The 22,277-nt window shown below is 30.5% G+C and overlaps 2 protein-coding genes across 2 annotated transcripts; both read left to right on the top strand.

Moving 5' to 3' along the window:
* Positions 1-4,148: 4,148 nt before the first annotated feature.
* LOC115708185 (uncharacterized) lies at positions 4,149-7,389 on the top strand. The gene is made up of 6 exons (XM_061101953.1): positions 4,149-4,471; positions 4,567-5,156; positions 5,287-6,580; positions 6,677-6,767; positions 6,843-6,936; positions 7,094-7,389. Exons 1-6 carry the CDS (start codon positions 4,149-4,151, stop codon positions 7,387-7,389), a joined length of 2,688 nt encoding a protein of 895 aa, XP_060957936.1.
* A 422-nt stretch (positions 7,390-7,811) lies between these two features.
* LOC133029947 (uncharacterized) lies at positions 7,812-8,965 on the top strand. The gene is made up of 4 exons (XM_061101952.1): positions 7,812-8,174; positions 8,262-8,582; positions 8,692-8,775; positions 8,870-8,965. Exons 1-4 carry the CDS (start codon positions 8,097-8,099, stop codon positions 8,963-8,965), a joined length of 579 nt encoding a protein of 192 aa, XP_060957935.1. The 5' UTR covers positions 7,812-8,096.
* Positions 8,966-22,277: the final 13,312 nt, after the last annotated feature.

Genomic DNA, 22,277 nt, shown 5'->3' with positions numbered 1-22,277 from the left:
ACTATCTATTTATAGCATACCACATAGGGTTAGGTTTGAATTATTTGGCATTAAAATAATGAAAATATCAGATGATAAACCCTATTAAAGTGGTCGGCCATGGCATATTGGATTTGGGCCTCACTTTTGCAATTTTGCTGTTTTATCATATCTGCATCTCATTTTCTCAAAAACGCTAATTTTTAAATTTAACCATTTAAATGCCAATCTAACTATTTAATAACTATAAATAATTATTAAATAATATTGTCATTTATCATATTTATTAATTGGACCATACAAAGTATCTTAATTAACAAATATGCCCTAAAACCTTTTTCTTTACAATTTCGCCCTTACTTAGTGAAAAATTCACAAATAGACATAGTCTAATTTGAGAATTATAATTGATTAATCAAAACCAATTAAATGAGTCTTACAAGTAATATTGTCTCAACTAGTGGGGGGACCATGGGTCTATATAACCGAGCTTCCAATAAGCAGATCAAGAATTTATAACCTAAATTTACTGACTTATTAATTATTTGTTGAATCCACGCATAGAACTTAAAATTGCACTCTCAGTATATAGAACGCTCTATATGTTCCACCATATAGACACGTCATTAGTTATCCATTGTTATAACCCTAATTTGATCAATGATCCTCTATATGGATGATTTACACTGTATTAGATTACCGTGACACCCTACAATGTATCTTATCCTTAAAACACTTAACCCCGTATAAATGATATTTCAGCTATGTGAAATGAGTACTCCACCATTTATTTTCGTTTGGTCAAGCTCGAAGGAAATCATCCTTTACTTTCTATTCGCCAGATAGAAGCTATAGATTCCATATTTATGTTAGCGCTCCCACTCAATTGCACTACCGTGTTCCCAAAATGTACGTATCACCCTGACCCAAAAGTAGGCTTAACTAACAAATCAAAGAACACGAATAACACTCTTGAGATTGAGCCTAATCATATCAGGATTAAGATCATTTGATCTAGGATCAACTAGGCGATATTTACTTGAATAAATATTACGGTAAGTTTAATGAAATCTATGTTAAAGTTCAATATCGGTCCCTTCCGATGCATACTTCATGCACCCAACCTGAGCTTTACTTTAACCAATGCTCTGGAAAGAACATAGCATTATACCAAATGCAAGTAAACTCTGTTGTAGATTATCATATCAGTAAAACCCCGTGTCTGATAAATCTAGGAATCTTTATTCACATAGTCATGTTTCCTTTCCACTGTGTTGACAACACAATAAACAGGATCAAGTATGTGAAAAGAGTTTCAGATGAATTTATAAATCAAATAGACAAGCAATTGATAACATGAACCAAAACATATAAATGAATGAAAAATACTTCTGTTTCTTTATTGATATTGAATAAAAATTGGATTACATTGAAATGAAGTTTTATTTAGGGCATAAAACCCAACACAAACTGTGACTGAGATTAGGGTTATCTAATTAAAAATTTGTGCTTAAAATTAGAATTGAAGTTTGTAAATGTGTGTATATATGTATTTACATATAATGTTTATGGAAGCTATCTGTATAATTTGGATTAGATAACTCGAACGGATATTTAAGTGTTCACTTTGATTTTATAGGCATTGGACAAGATCAGGTTTCACTACAAGAAATCCTAGCAATAGCGGCGGGGGTATTAGCGGCGGAGCTCCTCCGCCGCTAATAATGGGGGTATTAGCGGCGGAGGCCCTCCCCCGCCGCTATTGCTAGGCTGAGTTAATTTTTTTTTTAAAATATTAATAGCGGCGGGCTGTCCGCCGCTAATGCCCGCCGCTATTACTATTAGCGGCGGGGTCCGCCGCTAATACCCCGCCGCTAATAGGTGGGCGGGAAAAATCCCGCCCATTTTGATTCAAACTATTAGCGGCGGGGTATTAGCGGCGGACCCCGCCGCTAATAGTATTTTATTTTAAAAAATAAAAAATAAAAATATTAATAAAATGTTATTAGCGGCGGGGTCCGCCGCTATTGCCCCGCCGCTAATAACACTATATATACCCCATCAGACCCCTCATCCCCATTTTTCCATTTTCTTTCAAAAAATTCCCCAAACCGCTCCTCCTTTCCCCTTCTCCCATTTCTGAAATTTCCACCGCCTCCATCTCCGACGCACCACCACCCCGACGCACCACCACCCCGACGCACCACCACCCCGACGCACCACCGGTTATTTTAGGTAAGTATTGTATTTTTTTTTTATTATTTTAGATTTGTTATTATATAGTTTTAGGTTTTACATTGGTTTATATAATGTATATTTAAATTTTGAATGTTATATATTTAAAGTTTGAAATAATCTGTGTAGGTTTTTATATAGAAAAATCTGTGTATATAGAAAAATGTAGGTTTTTATAATCTGTGTAGGTTTTTATAAATGTAGGTTTTTATATAGAAAAATCTGTGTATATATATATTTTTGTATATAAAATTGGTTATATTTACATATAAATATATATATAAATCTGTGTATATATATATTTACATATAAATCTGTGTATATATATATTTTGGGTATATATATAATGCAGGTATATTATATATATATTTGTATATAACAGTTTATATATATATGTATATCGTAGTGTAGTATATATATTGTATTGTATTATTATGTAAAGTATAAAAATTATACATTATATATATATATATTATATATTTTGTATATATTATTTTTGTAATGTAATAGTGTATATATTTGTGTATATACACTATTATATTATTTTTATTATTGTATATTGTATATTTTGTATATTGTAATATAATAGTGTATATATTTGTGTATTGTATATTTTGTATATATTATTTTTTTTATTTATATATTTGTGTATATAAAATATTTAGTATTGGGTTTTTTTTTAAAGAAAATATAGATTATATGTTAATGTATATATAATTTATATATTGTAACAATATTGTATATTGTATTGTTGTTATTTGTAGGTTTTTTAATTAATTTTAGTAATTAGTAATTTGTAATTGTTTGTATTTGTTTATTTTATGTTAGATTTTATTGATATTAAATTGATTTGTTGTTAAGTTTGCTAAAATTTGAGAAGTAAATTTAGCAAATTTAGAATATTGAAAAAAATTTAAAAAATTAGAAAAAAAAAATATTAGTTTGTAGCTTAATATATACATAAAAAGATTTTTTTAAATAATAATATTTCAATTTTTTATTAACTTAATAAATAATATAAATATTAAAAGTTAAAAAGATTAATTAGAAGATTTGATTTATTTTTTAATTTTTATTAAAATTTAAATTAAATGGATTAACTTTTATTTGAATTTTAAAAAATAATTTTTTTTGTATTTTTATGGTGGTAAAAATTAGTTATTTTATATTTATTTTAATTTAGAAAATAAATTTTTTTTATATAAATGATAAATAATTCAAAAATTTAAAAATTAAAAATTTAAAATTTAGTAATTTAATGGATTTTTATAGTGTAATATGTAAAATGAATTTTTTTATAATATAATTAGTTTAACTTTTTATAACTAATTTTAAGTTTCAAAAAATAATAATTCATTTAAAATTTAATTATTTGATATTTATTTAAATTTTGAAAATAAATTTATTTTTTTATAAATAATAAAAATAACACAAAAAATTAAAAATTAATAATAAAGAACAATAATAATTCATATTTATAAATAAATTAAAAATATATCATAAATTTTGTACTCATAAAATTTCATAAGACTTTACAAAAATTTAAAAATTAATAATAAATAACAATAACAATTCATATTTATAATTATATTTAAAAATATATCATAAAATTTATATTCATAAAATTTCATAATACTTTACAAAATTCATATTTATAATTATATTTAAAAATATATCATAACTTTTGTACTTATAAAATTTCATAAAACTTTACAAAAATTTAAAAATTAACAATAAAGAACAATAATAATTATATTTAAAAATATATCATAAAATTCGTACTCATAAAATTTCATAAAACTTTACAAAAATTTAAATATTTAATACTTCATTTGTCGTCTAAATTGTAGATGGCGACAATTGATAAGTCTTGGACCAAAATCAGAAATCGTGGTTGCCATGAATTTTGGAATGGTCTACAAGCCTTTTTAGCAATGGCATCAGAACATAAGGATTGTGATGGACGAATACGATGTCCTTGTGTGAGATGTATAAATAGTAGGTTTGAAAAAATAGATAGGGTTAGAGCACACGTATTTGATCGAGGTTTTATGCAAGGATATGACAAGTGGATTTATCACGGGGAGCCTGAGGATGCCGTCGTTGATGTAGCAGTTGCCGATGTTGAATCAGAGGATGAAATGATTCCTATTTTGGAAGATTTCTTTCCCTCGACAACTGAGGCACAAGGAGAAGATGAACAACCAACCACAAACCCACAATTTGATGACTTATTTGAGGAAATTGAAGCTGAATTGTATCCCGGTTGTGATTGGATTTCATCTCTTAACTTTTTAGCAAAGCTATTGCATTTAAAAGTTAGGGGAAAAATTCCTAATAACATCTTTGAAGAATTATTGAAGCTTTTAAAGTTTGCGTTTCGAAGGAAAATAATATTCCATCAACTTACTACGAGGCAAAAAAGAGATTGAAGAAATTAGGCTTGGGTTATGATAATATCGATGTCTGTTTGTATAATTGTTGCTTATTTTATAAGGAGAATGCATCCAAGGAGGCTTGTCCAGTTTGCGGAACTAGTCGTTGGGTTACTTCCGAGAACGGGAAAGGAAAAAAAGTTCCTTGCAAAGTCATGCGATACTTTCCGTTGACACCTCGACTTAAAAGATTATATAGTTCGAGGATTACAGCGAAAAGCATGATATGGCATCATACTGGAAAATCAAAAGATGATGGGGTGTTGCGACACCCGGTCGATGGTTTAGCTTGGAAAGACTTTGATGCAAAACATCCCGATTTTGCAAGGGACCCAAGAAATGTTCGACTTGGGTTAGCTGCTGATGGATTTAATCCATTTGGCAACATGAGTCTTGCATACAGCATGTGGCCAGTGGTGTTGGCTAACTATAATCTACCACCTTGGTTATGTATGAAAGATAATTATTTCTTGCTATCTACCCTAATTCCTGGTGCAAAATCTCCTGGTAAAGACATGGATATATTTTTAAGACCTTTGGTGGATGAATTAAAGGAGTTGTGGAATAATGGGGTAGCAACGAGAGATAGTTCGACCAACTCAATGTTCACCATGCGTCTTTGCGCTTTTGTGGACAGTGAATGATTTTCCTGCTCGTAGTAGCTTGTCTGGGTGGAGTGGTCAAGGTTATAAAGCTTGCCCTACTTGTAATGAAGACACGACGTCCATTCGAGTGATCGGGAAGACATCATATGTTGGTCATCGAAGGTTCTTGCCAAGTAACCATGCAATGAGAAGGGATACTCGATTTGATGGTAAAGTTGAAAGAAGACCTCCTCCAAGACGATTTACTTGTGAAGAAATATTATCACAAGTTAATGCTCTCGAACCCCAAATTCCCGGACATCATGAAAATTTTGGGGGCGTGAAACGTAGAAGAGTTGCAGAAAATTATAATTGGAGGAAAAAAAGTATTTTCTACGAGTTGGAGTATTGGAGCACGAATATTTTAAAACACAACATTGATGTCATGCATGTTGAGAAAAATGTGTGTGATAGTCTCCTAGGAACCATCTTGGATAATGATAAATCAAAGGACACAACCAATGCGCGCCATGATTTAAAGAAGATGGGTATTAGGGAATCGTTGTGGATTTATGAAGATGTAAATGGGAGGCAAATGAAACCGCATGCTCCTTATGTTTTGACTCGTGAGAAAAGACAACTTTTTTGTCAGTTTGTTAAAGGAATAAAGTTTCCCGATGGCTTCTGTTCAAATTTAAAGAGCAAAGTTTCTCCAGATGAGTCTAACATTATTGGGTTAAAATCCCACGATTGTCATGTCATTATGCAGCGAGTATTAGCGGTTGGTGTCCGTAAATTTCTACCTCGTGACACTGCAACAACTATTACTCAGTTGTGTAATTTTTTTCGACAGTTATGCTCTAGAACTCTAAATGTAAAAGATATGGAGGATGCTCAAAATAATTTAATTCTGTTATTGTGCAAGATGGAATTGATTTTTCCTCCAGCTTTTTTTGACATTATGATACACTTGGTATTGCATTTGCCTGAAGAAGCGATATTGGGTGGCCCGGTCTTTATGAGATGGATGTATCCTTTTGAAAGGTACATGAAAAAATTGAAAAATTATGTGGGAAATAAAGCACGTCCTGAAGGGTCAATTGCAGAAGGTTATGTTGCTGATGAGGCAGTAACCTTTTGTTCAATGTACTTTAAAGGGTGTGAAACAAGATTTAATCGGCTTGATCGAAATGAAGATGCGCCTTACGTTTGTCGCTATCTCTCAGTTTTTAATTCTCAATCTCGTCCTTTAACTAGCGGACTTATCAAGCCTCTTGATCATACCAGTCGTGAAAAAGCTGAGTGGTACATTCTTCAAAATTCTCCTGAAATCCAAGCTTACTTAGAGTAAGTTTGTTACATTTTTATAAATTATTTTATTAAATTTTTAGTTTTTATTTTCTATCTCCTTCTATCGTATCTTGACATTATCATACTTCACAGTGAACATTTGGACAAGATCAAGCATGAAAATCCGAATGGTAATCACGATGCATTGCATAGGCAAACTTTCCGTCCGTGGTTTCACAAGAAGGTATAACGACAAAATTGTTAAGTTTTAATTCAATCATTTATATTCCTCTCATATTAATACATTTTATGTATTTAGATATATGAGCTGCACAAGCTTGGAACTTTACAAAATGGTGATGAGTTACTCGCTCTCGCTTCCGGGTCCGATTACTTAGCAACATTTTACGAAGGTTGTGTAGTGAATGGTGTTCGGTTTATTGCATCAAAGCGAGACCAAAAGCGGAAGACACAAAATAGTGGTGTTACTTGTTCTTTGGAACGAAGGGTTTAATTATTACGGCACACTTGAAGATGTAATCACTATATCTTATACTGGTGCATTTACAGTGTCATTGTTTGAATGTAAATGGTATAACACTAATCCATTAAGAAAGAAGACAATCACTGAAAATAATATAACTAGTATAAATACTCGTGGACATTGGTATCAAGATGAACCGTACATCCTTGCCAACCAGGCAAAGCAAGTTTTCTATCTTGAAGATCCACTCAGAGGTCGCGATTGGAAGGTTGTTGAAGATATTAGCCATCGACAAATTTGGGACATTACTGACAACGAAGATGAGATCGATGTAGATGTTGTTAGTGATTCTAACTACGCCAATTTTGTGTTGACGAGTTGATCTTGGAGAGTTGATTATGCAATCGAATGAACCTCCAGGTAATTGTTGAATCGTCCGATCAGTTAGTGGATTCTGAGATAGAGAATAATGAACTGGATGAGAATTATGTTCTTTGAAGAAGTAGATGATTTACTAGTTGAACATGTAGAGGATGAAAATGTAAACTTAGTGAATGATGGAAATGATAGTGATTCTTCAGTGTAACTTTTATTTTGTAAACATTCGTTACTAAAATTTTTTACAATTAAAGGAATATTTAATTTCTTTCGTATTGACATTTTAAATACTTATATTTCAATTATGTGTTTCACATTTGTGAATTCTTACGTTTTTTTCCGTCTTCAAAGTAAAGTAAAATGTCAGCTACGTTAGCGACATACCACGGTGGGGATGGTGATGGCAGGGATCCCACGATCCTTCTAGGGTACCGTCGTCTTGCGAAGCAGGTTTTCATATTTTTTCAAATCTACAATTGTTCTGAAAATAGATAGTGAATGTATGATTTACTAATAAAATAATTTTTCCCTCGAATATATATAGTTCCACCTCCGGTCAGAAAGGTTCGTGGGGTTGCCGCAAACGCTAATCTCGAAAAAAAAAGGAGAGAAGCTGGTAAGCCCTTACCGGTGGAGGTAGATCTTGAAACCGGCAAAGTAGTTGGCACTGAAGCCAGCAATTATGTTCGATTTCTTGGCCAACAAGTGAGCATGTTGTGCCCGGGTGGTCATCTAAATTTTTCCGATGTACCCCAACAATACAAGGATCAAGTGCTCAATCGAATCAGAGTGAGTGATTTTTAATTATTAAAGGTTGTAATAATTTTATGTCCTCATTTACAAATTAACATAATTTTAAATTATTTTATTACATAGTACTACTTTGATATCGATGGGAATCCCCACCGAGACCTACTTATGGGGACTTTATATTCGGTGATGGCGGAGCGGTATAGTGAGCGAAAGACGCTCAGACACAAGCATTTCAAACAACATTACAAAAAACCAGAAGATTGGGACACAGTTCTCAAATTCCCCCCTGACTACTTGAATACCGAGACTTGGAAACCGGTTTGCGAATTGTTCGTTAGCGAGGCATTTTTGAATCGTTCAACTAAAAATAAATCGAATCGGCAACTAATGAAATATCCAACAACGCAAGGCACAAAATCGTTGGCGTCCATACGCCACGGAATGGTATGTATTAATTCTTTAATTGTTAAATGTTTCATACAAAAAAATTCTTTAATAGTTAATAATATTTTTTTCTTATAATAAACTAATTTAATTGTTTATATTTGTATAGGGGGGTACTCCTGGAGAGCATGTAGTTGACGCATGGAAGGAGATCCATGTGAAAAAACCGTCTGGAACTTTCGTTAATGAATTAGTTTGCAAAAGATTATGTAAGTGATTAAAATGATTTATTATTAAAATTTATATTTTATATTAATTACATATTCTAATAATTTTGATTTAAATAGGAGGAACTGATCAAGGAGCTTGATAGGAAGCGACTGGAACGACAATCCCAGAGCGATACTGGACCGAATCCGAATACGATGCGGTTATCAGTTTGACGTAATGGAAACAGTTCTAGGCCAAAGATCTGACTATCAAAGAGGCGTGGGTAAAAGGCTCAAGGGCAAAGGAAAGAAACCAATCCCTCAAACTCAATCAACGGTGCCTCCCCAACCAACTACTGAAATGATGAGCACCATGGCAGATATATTCTCAGCTATGCGTGCCACTTGGGGGGGTAATTTGACGCCTGAACAACGTGCCCTAATATTTAACCCACGCTTTGACAATTTCGTTCAAACGTATAGTCAATCGCAGTCGCCTGGTGGTTCGTCTTCTCAGAGTCATGCCGCTCCTCCGGAACAGCAACAACAACCTCCTACGCAACCACAATTTCAGCCTTCCTCGCAACAACAATTCCAAAATTTGTCACAGCAGCAATTTGAAAATTTTTTGCAGCAGCAACCCCAATCTTTTCCTCAGCAATTTCCTCAGCAGCAACAACAGTCTGCTCCGCCAATGGGAAATCAGTTCTTATACCGAACACCGTCAGAGTCTCCTCCGCTCGGCTCAAACTTTGCTGATTTTGGATTATTTGGGAGTTCATCGCAGGAGAACCAATTTTTTTCAACTCCCATTTTCAACCAAGCTGAGCTCGGTAATTTGACGCTGGGTTTATCATCAGACCAAGCGTATGTGCCTTCTCCGCCACGGGCTTCGGGGACTCGTACCGAAAATAATCCAGATCAAGACTTCATAATTAGAGACTTGAATGAAGATGTTAATGAATAATTTATTTATGTTTTGTAATAATTTAGTTTAATTTTGAGACAATAGTTTATTAGGATTAATATGTTAAAGTTAATTACTTTGGAGACAATTTTAAATTATTAATAAATTTTATTAAATTGTTTTAATTATATTAATTAGATTTATTTATTAAATATTTAATTAAATTGTTTTAATTATATTAATTAGATTTATTTATTAAATATTTAATTATTTATTTATATATAATATAAATAAATTTTTAAAAATAATTAATATTTTTTTTTTATTATACGGAGTTGTAGCGGCGGAGCAATATCGGCGGGACCCCGCCGCTATTGCCCTGTGTCAGTCTCGAAACACGAAACTGACACAAAGCAATAGCGGCGGGGTCCCGCCGCTATTGCTCCGCCGCTATTAATAGTATTAGCGGCGGAACCAGTTTTTGGCCGCTAATACTATTAATAGCGGCCAAGCAATAGCGGCGGACCAATAGCGGCCGAGGTCCGCCGCTATTGCCCTTTAGCGGCCAAAATCTGGAGCAATAGCGGCCGAGGGGCCCGCCGCTATTGCTCCTGAATGTTGTAGTGTTTGGGTGCTTAACAGATAAGAGCAAGCTTGATGCGCAAATTGAACTATTCATTAGGCTTGTTCGTGATAAGGCAAACAAGACCCTTTCAATTATTGACAGTGATATTAGGATGACAAAAGCTGGTATGTAACCACACTCTCTGTTTTAAGGAACGATTTATTGGATTTTTTATTTTTTTTAAATTGTTATTTAACTATTTCTGTTGGCGTCTTTTTTTATTGGATTTGGGAACTATTGCAAGGTTTGGGACGAAAGAATTTGTGGAGGCATTGCAAGTCGGGGCTGACGTGAGCATGATCAGATAATTTGGTGTTTGGTTTTACTCGGCTTACCTGGTTGCTGAGAAAGTCATTGTGACAACCAGCACAATAACGACGAGCAATAAATTTGAGAGTCTCAGGCTGGTGGCTCTTTCACTGTTACCAGGGATCGACGGTGAGCAGTTGGGCATAGGAACCAAAATCACTCTCTTTCTTAAGGAAGATCAGGTAAGATTTGTTGATTTGGTATTTATTGGATTGTTGAATTGGTTCAATGTTATACGGAGTATATAACCAAATTGTCGTTTGTCTTATTCCAGTTAGAGTACTTGGAAGAGAGGAGAATTAATGACCTCGTGAAGAAGCATTTAGAATTCATCAGCTATCCAATTTACCTTTGGACTAAGAAGACCACCGAGAAGGAGATTAGTGATGATGAGGATGAATGAACGAAGAAAGAAGAGGAGGGTGATATTGAGGAAGTTGACGAAGAGAAAGAAAAGGATTCGAATTAAAAGAAGAAGAAAGTTAAGGAGGTTAGTTAGCCATGAGTGGCAACTCATCAATAAGCAAAAACCAATTTAGTTGAGAAAGCCTGAGGGAATCACTAAGGATGAGTAAGAAATTTGAAGCACCACATTGCACCAATCACATTAATAATAAAGAGATGAAAGAGAAAACTTGCTTGGATGATAGAAAACTTAAGAAGCAAGGATCATCACTGGCAGGTGTGATATTATTTGTATTTGCTTCTTCTTCTTCCTCTTCACAATTTATATTTTAGAAACATGTTTATGTATGTTTATATTTTAATTGTTATATTAAATCATTAGAACTATCATATTAGAATCAATATCTACATTTATAACAACATTATTTTAATTACTTTAATTTACATAAAAATAACTCCACACAATAATAAAAATTTGTTTTCTTGAATAAATCACTTCATAAAAACAATTCAATTAGACTATGATTATAAATTAAATTATATAATTATTTATTAAATTATTCTCTTTTTTGAAAGAGAGAGGACATCGATGTGCAAATTATCAGTTTTGTATGCAATTAAGGTGAACAGGTAGCCATTCTTCAAAGAACAACCCTACCCGAATCGACTTGAGAGCAAAATCTCTTTCTTAAACTAAGGGTGCGCTTGGAAAGCCACAATGTAATTGGATTTGTGTGTAATTTGAGGTAATTACACAATTTGGCATGTTTGTCTGACCATGTAATTACACTGTAACTGTGTAATTAGAAGTAATTGAGGGGTTCCAATTACACTCTCCAATTCTCATGGCCCTCCATGAGAATTGAATGTAATTACACTGTGTAATTACTAAAAAACTTTTCATATTAAACATTACCTACTAAAAAATATTGTTTTCTCATGTAATTACTAACTATTTTGCCAAACAAGATATTAGAAATTCATATGTAATTACCACCTCATATCCAAACACAACTTGCATTTTAAAATATATTGTAATTACTAAACTGTGTAATTACCACCCTAGTAATTACCTTACCTAGTAATTACACAGTTACTTCTAAACACACCCTAATGATTATTGAACCATTCTCAATTAAATTATAAAACATCTAACATAAAACTAAATATACGTGCATTGCACGTAACTTTCTTCTAGTATAATTATAAATTTGTAAATTTCAGTTAAAAATTAGTGACATTCAGTTACTTAAATATTGTAGTATATACATATTGTGTGCGGAAGCAATACATAGTAAAAGATTACGATAAATATATATATATATATGGGTAACTATTTAATGGTTATATTTTTATTGTAACCATCATGGTTATATTTTTATTGTATCGTGGTTATATTTTTCTTTTACCTATAATATCAGGTTACCAATAGGTAAAACTTCCTTTTTTTATAGAATCAATTAATTATAATTAATTATTTTAAGATATTTAACAAGACCTTTTAGTAATTAATAATTATAAATATTTTTTTATATAAATCTCTATTATAATTATTTTAACAGTTAAGCTATTTAATTATAATATTTACAATTATTTTTTTTTTTTTTACAAAAATTAGACTTTTTTTTACACAAATTAAAATTCTCTTCTTGTATAATAAATTTTTAAATAATTAATTACTTTTAAATGATATTAAATTATTTTTTATAACTAGAAGAACTAAGTATGAGTTTTTCTATTCGAGTTTCAGGTTGCTTCATTTTTTTTGGGCAACTTGACTTTGTTTTTTGAGTGACTCCTTATCAAAAAAAAAAAAAACAAGATGAAGGAGTTTAGCCATTTTTTTTTGGGAAATACATTCAACCTATTTTACTTTTTACTTTTTAAATATTTAAATAAAAAAAACTATATAATTAAGTGTAATAATTTTAAATTAAAGTTATAAGTATAATAAAATTTTAATTATGAAATTATATGTGTATAATTTTAAATTATAAAGAGTTGCTATAAAAAATTTAATAATTTAAGGACAAAAAAATTGTTAAAAGATCCTTATTTAATAATAAATTAAGAAAAATTAATTAATTATTATAATTAATCTTTATTAAAGTTTTATAAGAAAATAAATTATTAGGTGACTATTAGGTTATAAGTTAATTATATATTATTTATTTTTATTTAATTTTTAAATTATCACAACCATTCAATAATAATTAATGGCTACAAAAAATGTAACGATGATGGTTACATATTTAATATAACTATTGGAACCTCCTCCATATCAATATATATATATATATATATATAAAGGAAAGTATAAGAGTAGTCTATGTGGCATCTTATCTTTTTTTCTTCTTATTTTTCTAATTTTATGGCACATTCTCCTTATTTTGTATATATATAAATGTATCAAAGTGGTAAACAATAAAACCTACAAAATTACGTGTTTCGACAAATTGCTTACTCTACGCTAAGCAGTTAATATTATTAATCTGAGTAGGAATTATACAGAATACAGATACAGATTTCCTACTTATAATATCTTTCGAAGTGTTTCCCAAAATCACCAAAATATTTTCCAAAATTTGGATATACAAATGCTCTTTTTCTCAGATTTTCCAATGAACCCAATTGTACAAAGTTGTACCCAAATGTTGCTTTTTCATTGAGATACATATTCTGAATTGCAAATGTTCTTCTAAGAGCATCTTCAATAGAGATGCTATTAAGGATGCTTGATCATAACATGGATTCATTTTCAACATTTTTTAATTGATGCTTACCATTTGAATTGGGGGTGTTCATCAAACAGCTAAAATAGCCTGCACCACACCGCACTGCTAAAAAAATGCAGTTTGAAATTCTTTGCGGTGCTGTCGCGGTTTGAATTTTTCTTAAACCGCGCGGTGCGGTGCGATTTGTGGTTTTAAATTGTTAATATGCAGTTCAAACCGCACCGCACTGCATATTATAAAAATACTAATTTTTATGTTTATTTAGGTCCAATATGTAAAGGCCCAATCCAAGCCCACTAATTATTGTATTGTTGAAACTTGAAACTTTTTTTTCATATTTATTTTCAAGCCTTATGGTATTTTTGACAAGTGTTGCTCAAGCTTTGTTATATTTGTGATAGTTTTATTATTTAGTGATAGTCCAAACCGCGAAAACTGCACCGCACCGCATCATTTTTTGTGGTGCAGTTTTTGCAATTTTTTAGTTTCGCGGTGCATGCGCGGTTTGGGAAATTAAAAAACTGCATGTGCAGATTGGTTTAAAAAAATAGTCAAAGACCGCACCACCCGCACCGCGAACACCCCTAATTTGAATGAAAAAGAATACCACAAAAGAATATCATATCATAACATCTTTTACATCTTTTCTTCTTATTTTTTTTATTATTATTTTATCATAAAATAAAATTTATTTATTTAATATATATTAAATATAAGAAACAAATAATTAAGTGTCTTTAATAAAACCAACTTAATTATAAATTCTAATTTAATATCTAAGAAACATATTCTAATTTAATTTGATCAAAAAATTAATTTTCAACTTAAATATATTTTTTTAATTAATTAAATATGAGAAAAAATAATTATTTACTAGAAACAACTATCTAGAATATATGTCATTAAACTAAGTGTTAATCTAAAATTAGTTTAAAATAATCTAATAAAAAATAAATTTTATATATTTTAAAACTAATTATGTTGCTAATTTAATTTTAATTAGGTTAGACTAATATAATTAACCTAATACAATTATTTAAATAAGGCAAATGGATCTTCACAATTGGGGTGGTTCGTGTGAGGGAGGGATGGGTTCAGTATGTCGTACCCACTACTAATGGCCCCCTAACTCTCACACAAGGCCCAAAGGAGAGGAGTTAAACCATTAAATAAATAATTGTTATTCATTGAATTAGCCCAATACTAATTGGGCCTAAATAATATTATATTGTGTGAAATTTTATTTTAGCAATCTAGTCCATTTAATTAATAAAACTTAAATGAGCTTCCTATATGCATCTAAGCCCAAAAGCAAACATATAGGCTCACACAGGTCAAATGATTTGGATGGACCCTATCATGTTTCTAGGTTTACACAGATAAAAAAAATTACAAAATTTACCTGTTACAAATTATTTATAAGATCTATTGACAATTGGACTATGATTAAAATCAGATCATTGGATCTGTCAACAAGTAAATCATAGCAATTTAGATAAAATAAATAAGATGTTTGTAAAAAATTGGAATAAATTAATAAACAAACAATAAAAACATGTAACAGATAACTTTAAAGTAGGTTAAGATATTTCTATTTTAAAATATATCTTAACTATAATTTAAAATTTAGGTTGTTAGAGAATATTTAAAAATATTTAAAATCTAACAAATCTCCTAAATATCTTAAATTCTAACTTAAATTGAAATATCTAACCAATTTTCAAATTTTCAGTTTATTTAAATAATTTAAATTAATTAAGTATCTAATAAGATAATATAATATAATATCTTAAATTAAAATTTAGATATTTCTAATATTATATTCTTATCTTATAATTTAATGAATTAAATAAAACAAAAATAAACAATTTGAAAAATAAGATATTTGATGGTTAGGATATTATCATTTTTATTTAAATAATTAAATAAAACAAAATATCCTATATTTGAAAATTTTATGGCTAGAAACCCTAAAATTTCTATTCAAACTAAAATTAACAAACTTTTCAAAATTTCATGGTATTTTGCCAAAAATTAATTTTAATTAAAATAAATATCTAATAAGATAAAATTTCAAAACTAACATTTTTCTAATCTTATAATTTAATTTAATAAAATATATATATTTCAAAAATAACAAATTTTGAAAATCTGATATGGTTAGCAAATTTCGAAACTTTAACTAGACTATTTCAAAGTTTTATTAATATTTTAATATCAAAATAAAATCATTTCAAATTTAATAATTAAATAAGTAATATTTTATTTTATAATTAAAATAAACAAAATAATCAAAAATTTCAAAATTAACCATAAGGCTAGTTTGTGGAAAAATCAAATTTTCAAATTCAAAGGCTACTAATATCTAAAACTAATTTTAATAAATTAAAAAATTAATAAAAATTAATTTTATTCTGATAATTAGATTTTTAATTGAAAATTCAGATTCTACACAAAATTCTACCAAAATTTAAATTTTATTTCAATGAAAAATGATTTTTGAATCAAAAAATATCACAAAAACAAGATTGCAAGTAGCCTGTATGGGGGCAAACCTCGGTCAGAAGGGGAAAGATTCGGACAGGGCCTTGTCTGAAGGCCTCTTGTCCGAGTGTGTCTCCCCATCCGCGCGCGCACGTGTTGTGCTCGGTTTTAGATATTTTCATCCAAATTTAAAAAAATCATAACTAATCCATAAAAAATCTAAATTAGGTTCTGTAAAAGCCTAAATTCATTAATTTTTCGTCTACTTTCCAGTAAAAATATTTTTAGAACGAAACAAAAAATATTTTACAACATACATTGCGATTTACATACAATCATCAAACATGTACATAAACCAACATGAAACCATCCAAATCAACACAAACATCGTTTTAAATCCATATTTCATGAAAGTAAATCATTACCATAGCTCTAAGGCCAGTTGTTGGGATTATTTACTAGGATATAGATTTACTATCATGTATGTTATTTAACATCCTAAATATGAATTTCTAAAATAATGTAATTTAAACACATGTAAAGTTTAAGAAACCTTACATTGGTTGCAGCAAAATTAAATGACTCATTCCGCTCAGATATCTAACCCTTGTATCCTTTCTATAGCAGAGTATCACCATGATCTGAGCCCGATTCTCCTTCACTTGAATTGGATTCTTCACAGTCTTACCCACTATGATTGAGGACTTACTTGTTATGTGTGGGCATGGACTGAATCACTAAGGCTTGAATTTGGTTTGTGAAGATGGGTATCTGATTTCGAAATTAGAAGAAGAAGGAAGAAGATGAAGTCTCGTAAACCTAGTTGCAAAAGAGGGAAAACTAGGTTTTTAGCTTTAAAAGCATTAGTTGGATAATGAGACCATAGCTTTCCTTTTATACTAATTTCACCTAGGGTTAGGGTTGATTTATTTGGAATAAAAAAATGATAAAAATAGAGCAAAAATATCCTTAAGTGGTCAGCCATGATGTGGGCCCTACACTAGTTAGATTTTTGCCATTTTTCTCAACCATTTTATCTATTTTTCACAAATACCACTTTTTACACTTTCAACCCTATAAATGCCAAACTTATTTATTTAATAATTAAATTAATTATAAAATAAAATTGTCATTTATAATATTTATTAATTAGATTCCATAAAGTTTCTTAATTAACAAATAAACCCTAAAATCATATTTCTTCACAATCAAGTCATATCTTAGTGAAAATTCACAAACTAGACATAGTCTAATTTTAGAATTATAATTGATTAACTAAAATCAATTAATTGAGTCTTACAAGCAGTTTATCTCAACTAGTATGGGGACCATGGGCCTATATAACCGAGCTTCCAATAAGTAGATCTAGAATTTACCAAGTAAATTCCCTAACTTATTAATTCCTCATTGAACCACTATAGAACTTGGAATTGCACTCTTAGTTATATAGAACGCTCTATATGTTCCACGATATAGATACGCTATAAATTTAAGCATCGATCTAATCCCAATAATCAAATATCCTCTATAGATGATTTACACCGAGTAGGGACAAATTTACTGTTTCACCCCTCAATGTATTTTATCCTTAAAACACTTAATTTCTTATAAATGATATTTCAGTAAACTAATATAATCACTGAAATAAGAGCTCTTCCATTTATCTCTATTAAGCCAAGTTCGAAAGAAATCATCATTTCACTTCTATGTCTAGATAGAAGCTATAGATTCCATATCTATGTTTAGCGCTCCCACTCAATAGTACTATCATGTTCCCAAAATGTATGAATTACCCGGACCAAAAGGTAGGCTTAACTAACGAATCAAAGAACACAAATAACACTCTTGAGATTGAACCTAACCATGTTAGGATTAAGATCTTTTGATCTAAGATCAACTAGTGATATTGACTTAGAAAGATACAATGGTAAGATTATAATATTTTTAGCAAGATCAATATCGGTCCCAGTCCAATGTATAATCCATACATCCAAAACTAGCGTACTTTGCCAATGTTTTGGAAAGAACATAATACTTATCCAAGGTGTAAGTATACTTTATCGCTGACTATCACATCAGTGTAAATTCAGTGCACTGATGAATCAATGGACATTATCTTTTAAAGCATATAATCACAATTACCTTCCACTGTGTTGACATCACTGTAATTGTGAATAACTATATGTTCTGGATTTAACAAATTTTGTACACATTAAACCATAAACATGAAAACTACATGTAAACATAAATGACTTCTAATCTTCTATTGATAACAAATCAGATTAAATTGAAATGGGTTTAATTTAAGGCATAAAATCCCAACACGCTAATCATAGATATGGAATCTATAGCTTCTATAAGTATTTAAAAGTGAAATGATGATTTCCTTTGAGCTTGGCTTAATAGAGATAAATGATTAAGGCATCATTTCCGTAATTATATTAGTTTATTGAAATATCATTTATAGGTAGCTAAGTGTTTTAAGGATAAAATACATTGAATGGTAGAATGGTAAATTTATCCCTATTCGATGTAGATCATCTATAGAGGATCTTTGACTATTTGGATTGTAACAATGGATAATTCATAACGTATCTATATCTTGGCACATATAGAGTGTTATATATAATTAAGAGTGTAATTCCAGATCTATTGTGGCGCAAGGAGGAATTAATAAGTTAGAGAATTTACTTGATAAATTCTAGATCTACTTATTGGAAGCATGATTATACAGGCCCATAGTCCCCACACTAGTTGAGATAATACTGCTTGCAGACTCAGTTAATTGGTTTTAATTAATCAATTATAATTTTAAAATTAGACTATATCTTATTTATGAATTTTCACTAAGCAATGGTTTAATTGTAAAGAAAAGAGGTTTTGAAATTTATTTGTTAATTAAGAGACTTTGTTAATCTAATTAATAAATAAAATAAATGGCAAGTTTATTTGATAATCAATTATAAATATTAAATAAATAATTTTGACATTTACAGGATTGAAATTGAAAAGTATGACATTATTGAAAGAAGAATAAGTGGTTGAAATAAAGTGACAAAATTGTAAATAGTGAGGCTTATTAGTATGGTCGCCCACTTAGTGTGATTTTTGCCTATTATTTTATTCTTTTTTAATCCATATAATTAAATCATAACCCCTAGTTAAAATACTATAAAATGAACATGATGCTCTCATTCTCATCCAACACTTTCAACCTACCAAATCTAGTTTTCATTCTCTGTCAACTAGTAGATGAGAGACTCCTATCTATAGTGATTTCACACCTTATTCATTGTTCTTCACCAATTCAAGTCATAGTGATATAGTACTATGCCCACACATAGCAAGTCAAGTACTCAATCATAGTGCGAAAAGTGGTGGTAACCAAACCTGAAGGAGAGAAAGAGATCTAGGCTCAGATCTTGTTATTACTCTGTAATATAAAGGAACAAGGATCAGAGATCTGAGCAGAAGGAGTCATATTATTTTGTTGCCATCAATGTAAGGTTTTCTAAATTCTTATGTGTTTAATTTCATCGTATTAGAGAAGTCATATTTAGGTTAATGAAACATACATGTTAGTAAATCTAGATCCTCGTAAAATAAATTTCAACAAATACAAGGTATGAATCAATAATGACAAAACTCAAGTGTTGAGATGATGCTAGCGTAGGCGTGTGAGAGAGGGAGTGAGGAAGAGAGAGAGAGAGAGAGAGAGAGAGAGAGAGAGAGAGAGAGAGAGAGAGAGAGAGAGAGAGAGTTTGTCAAACACTTAGAGTTTGGAGGCAGGTTTCAAGCTTAGATGCAACTTAGGTTTCTAGGCTAAGGTTAAGGCCTTCATATAGGAGGCCTAAAACCCTAGATTACAATTTAAATCCCTAGATGTTTGCTTAGTTTGTTAGATAATTATAAAAGACCAAAGTGCCCTTGAATCTAGATATTATTAAGCCATTCTGTTGGGCTTTAGGACCCAATTCGCAGCCCATGACTTGTTGTCCACGTGTAGAAGTGCACAAGAAATCCCGCAGAGCACCTCCTTACAGATTAGGCCCCTGTGGAGGCCAGGCTGGCCAGCCATGGTGCAATCCCAAGGCTGGCCGGCCAACTCCTGAGAGGGAGTTGGTCTGCCACTTGATGTATGTTTGAGTGTCGAAATCTCTATTTGTTCAGGTGCTGGCTTGACCTTCCTATTGGTGAGCTGTACTGCCACGTGGCACTGATTTTGTCCATGTAAGCATGCCACGTCATGAGGACAAAAATTGGGATAACACATACAATTTTTTTTCTTCCTTTGAATTTACTATTTGTTATTTTATTTATTTTAATTTGTTGTTAGAGACATAAAATAATAATAATTTATTTTAATTTGCTGCTAGTTATGTAAAAAATATATTTTTTCACAAATACTAAATAATTTAATATTAGAAAGTGTTAATTCTATTTTTGGCATTTTTAATGTGACAAAAATATTTTATTATTTATTGTTTAAATTCGGCTGGTGTTAATACTGGTTTCCATATTTTGTATGTGGCTTTTACATTAAGTAATCTATTTTTAGAAGGAAAGTTGTCTAGCTTTTCTATTTATGAAAAATAAGGTAAAAATGGTACGTTTGGTTACTCAATTCTTTTCTATCTAACCAGCTATATATTTTTGATCTTGTGTGAGTTTTTCATTTTGATTGATCAGATTTCTTGAGGAGAAAACCGGAGCAAAACTTTCCTTTTCTATAAGAGGAAAGTCGCACTTACTGCTCACGATTCTGTAGGTACAGAAATGAAAATTCCTGGGCTGATTGAAGATCTATTTTATGGAATTTTCTAGTGGGTTGTGATCTTGTTCAGACCGTGTATGAGTTGTCAATAAGGTGTATATTGATTATAAATACATCTTATAGCAGCTAGGTCTTGTATCTCTTTTGCATCTTTAATTTTCACTCATATCTTTAGAGAAGAGAGTCTTTGTTTTGTAGAGAAGAGCTTGTTCAACTCTTACTCTGTTTATTTGTAGTTTGTATTGTCTTGAGTTTGTATTCAAGCCTACAAAGAAGACGAACAACAGTACTACCTTCGGGAGAAGGTTTTACAAAGCTTTCGGGAGATTGATTTTCAAGTCTTGCCTCGGGAGGAAGCAAGCACTCTTCAAGGAGATCGAAGGGAGTTCGAGCACTTGAAGTTTCAGCAAGATTCAATTAGAAGATAGAATACATCAAGCTTGCGGCATATATTAAGATTGAGTCTATTTATGCATAAGTCAATTACTTTGTATTTTTGAGATCTATCTAATGAATCTTATCTTTGGGTGTGGTCCCGTGGACTATTAACAATTTGAAAGGATTGTTGAAACCATGTACAAAAATCTTGTGTGTTTTACTTTTCTGCACTGTTTGTTTTTTTTGTTTCTTCTGGAGTTACAGGATTATCTTCTGTAGCTACAGAAAAACTATTTCAGTACTAGTTTTATTATTTCGCATTTAATTAAATAATAAAATTGAGAATATTAAAATATAGAATTTCATAAAGTAACCAATCCAAAATAATCGATTCAATCCGCACATTTGGGGATTGGATAATTGAATTTGAGCGCTATTGTGAGGATTGGATTGGATTCAAAGTATAAAATCTGCACTTAGTGCGAATCAGATATACTATGAGCAAAATAATACAAATTAGATTGGATGAATACCCTTAACTATTTATATTCAAATAAGACAAATTTTTTTTAAAAAAAAAAAGTTATAAACTCTAAAAATATTTACAACAAATTCACTTTTATATCCTACTCTATAGATATTATATTGATTAATAACATTGATAGTTAAAAAAAATTCTAGTTTTTCTTTTGATATAAAACTAATTTAAAAACATCATAATCACTTATTTATAAACCCAACAACTATTCTTTTAGACTGTAAATCGAAATAATGCAATATTTGGACTTCTTTATGCTGTATTGTATATAAAACACTTTTGAGTTTCTTCAACCAAATGACCCCTTATTTTACTAATTTTAACTTATTTTATTGAAACAGTGCACAAAAAAATACTTAAAAGCTATCCGGTTGCCAGTTTTAATTTACTA

This window comes from Cannabis sativa, chromosome 1 (genome assembly GCF_029168945.1).
Source record: "Cannabis sativa cultivar Pink pepper isolate KNU-18-1 chromosome 1, ASM2916894v1, whole genome shotgun sequence".
Taxonomy (NCBI): Eukaryota; Viridiplantae; Streptophyta; class Magnoliopsida; order Rosales; family Cannabaceae; genus Cannabis; species Cannabis sativa.
This window is presented reverse-complemented; position numbering and strand designations above follow the sequence as displayed.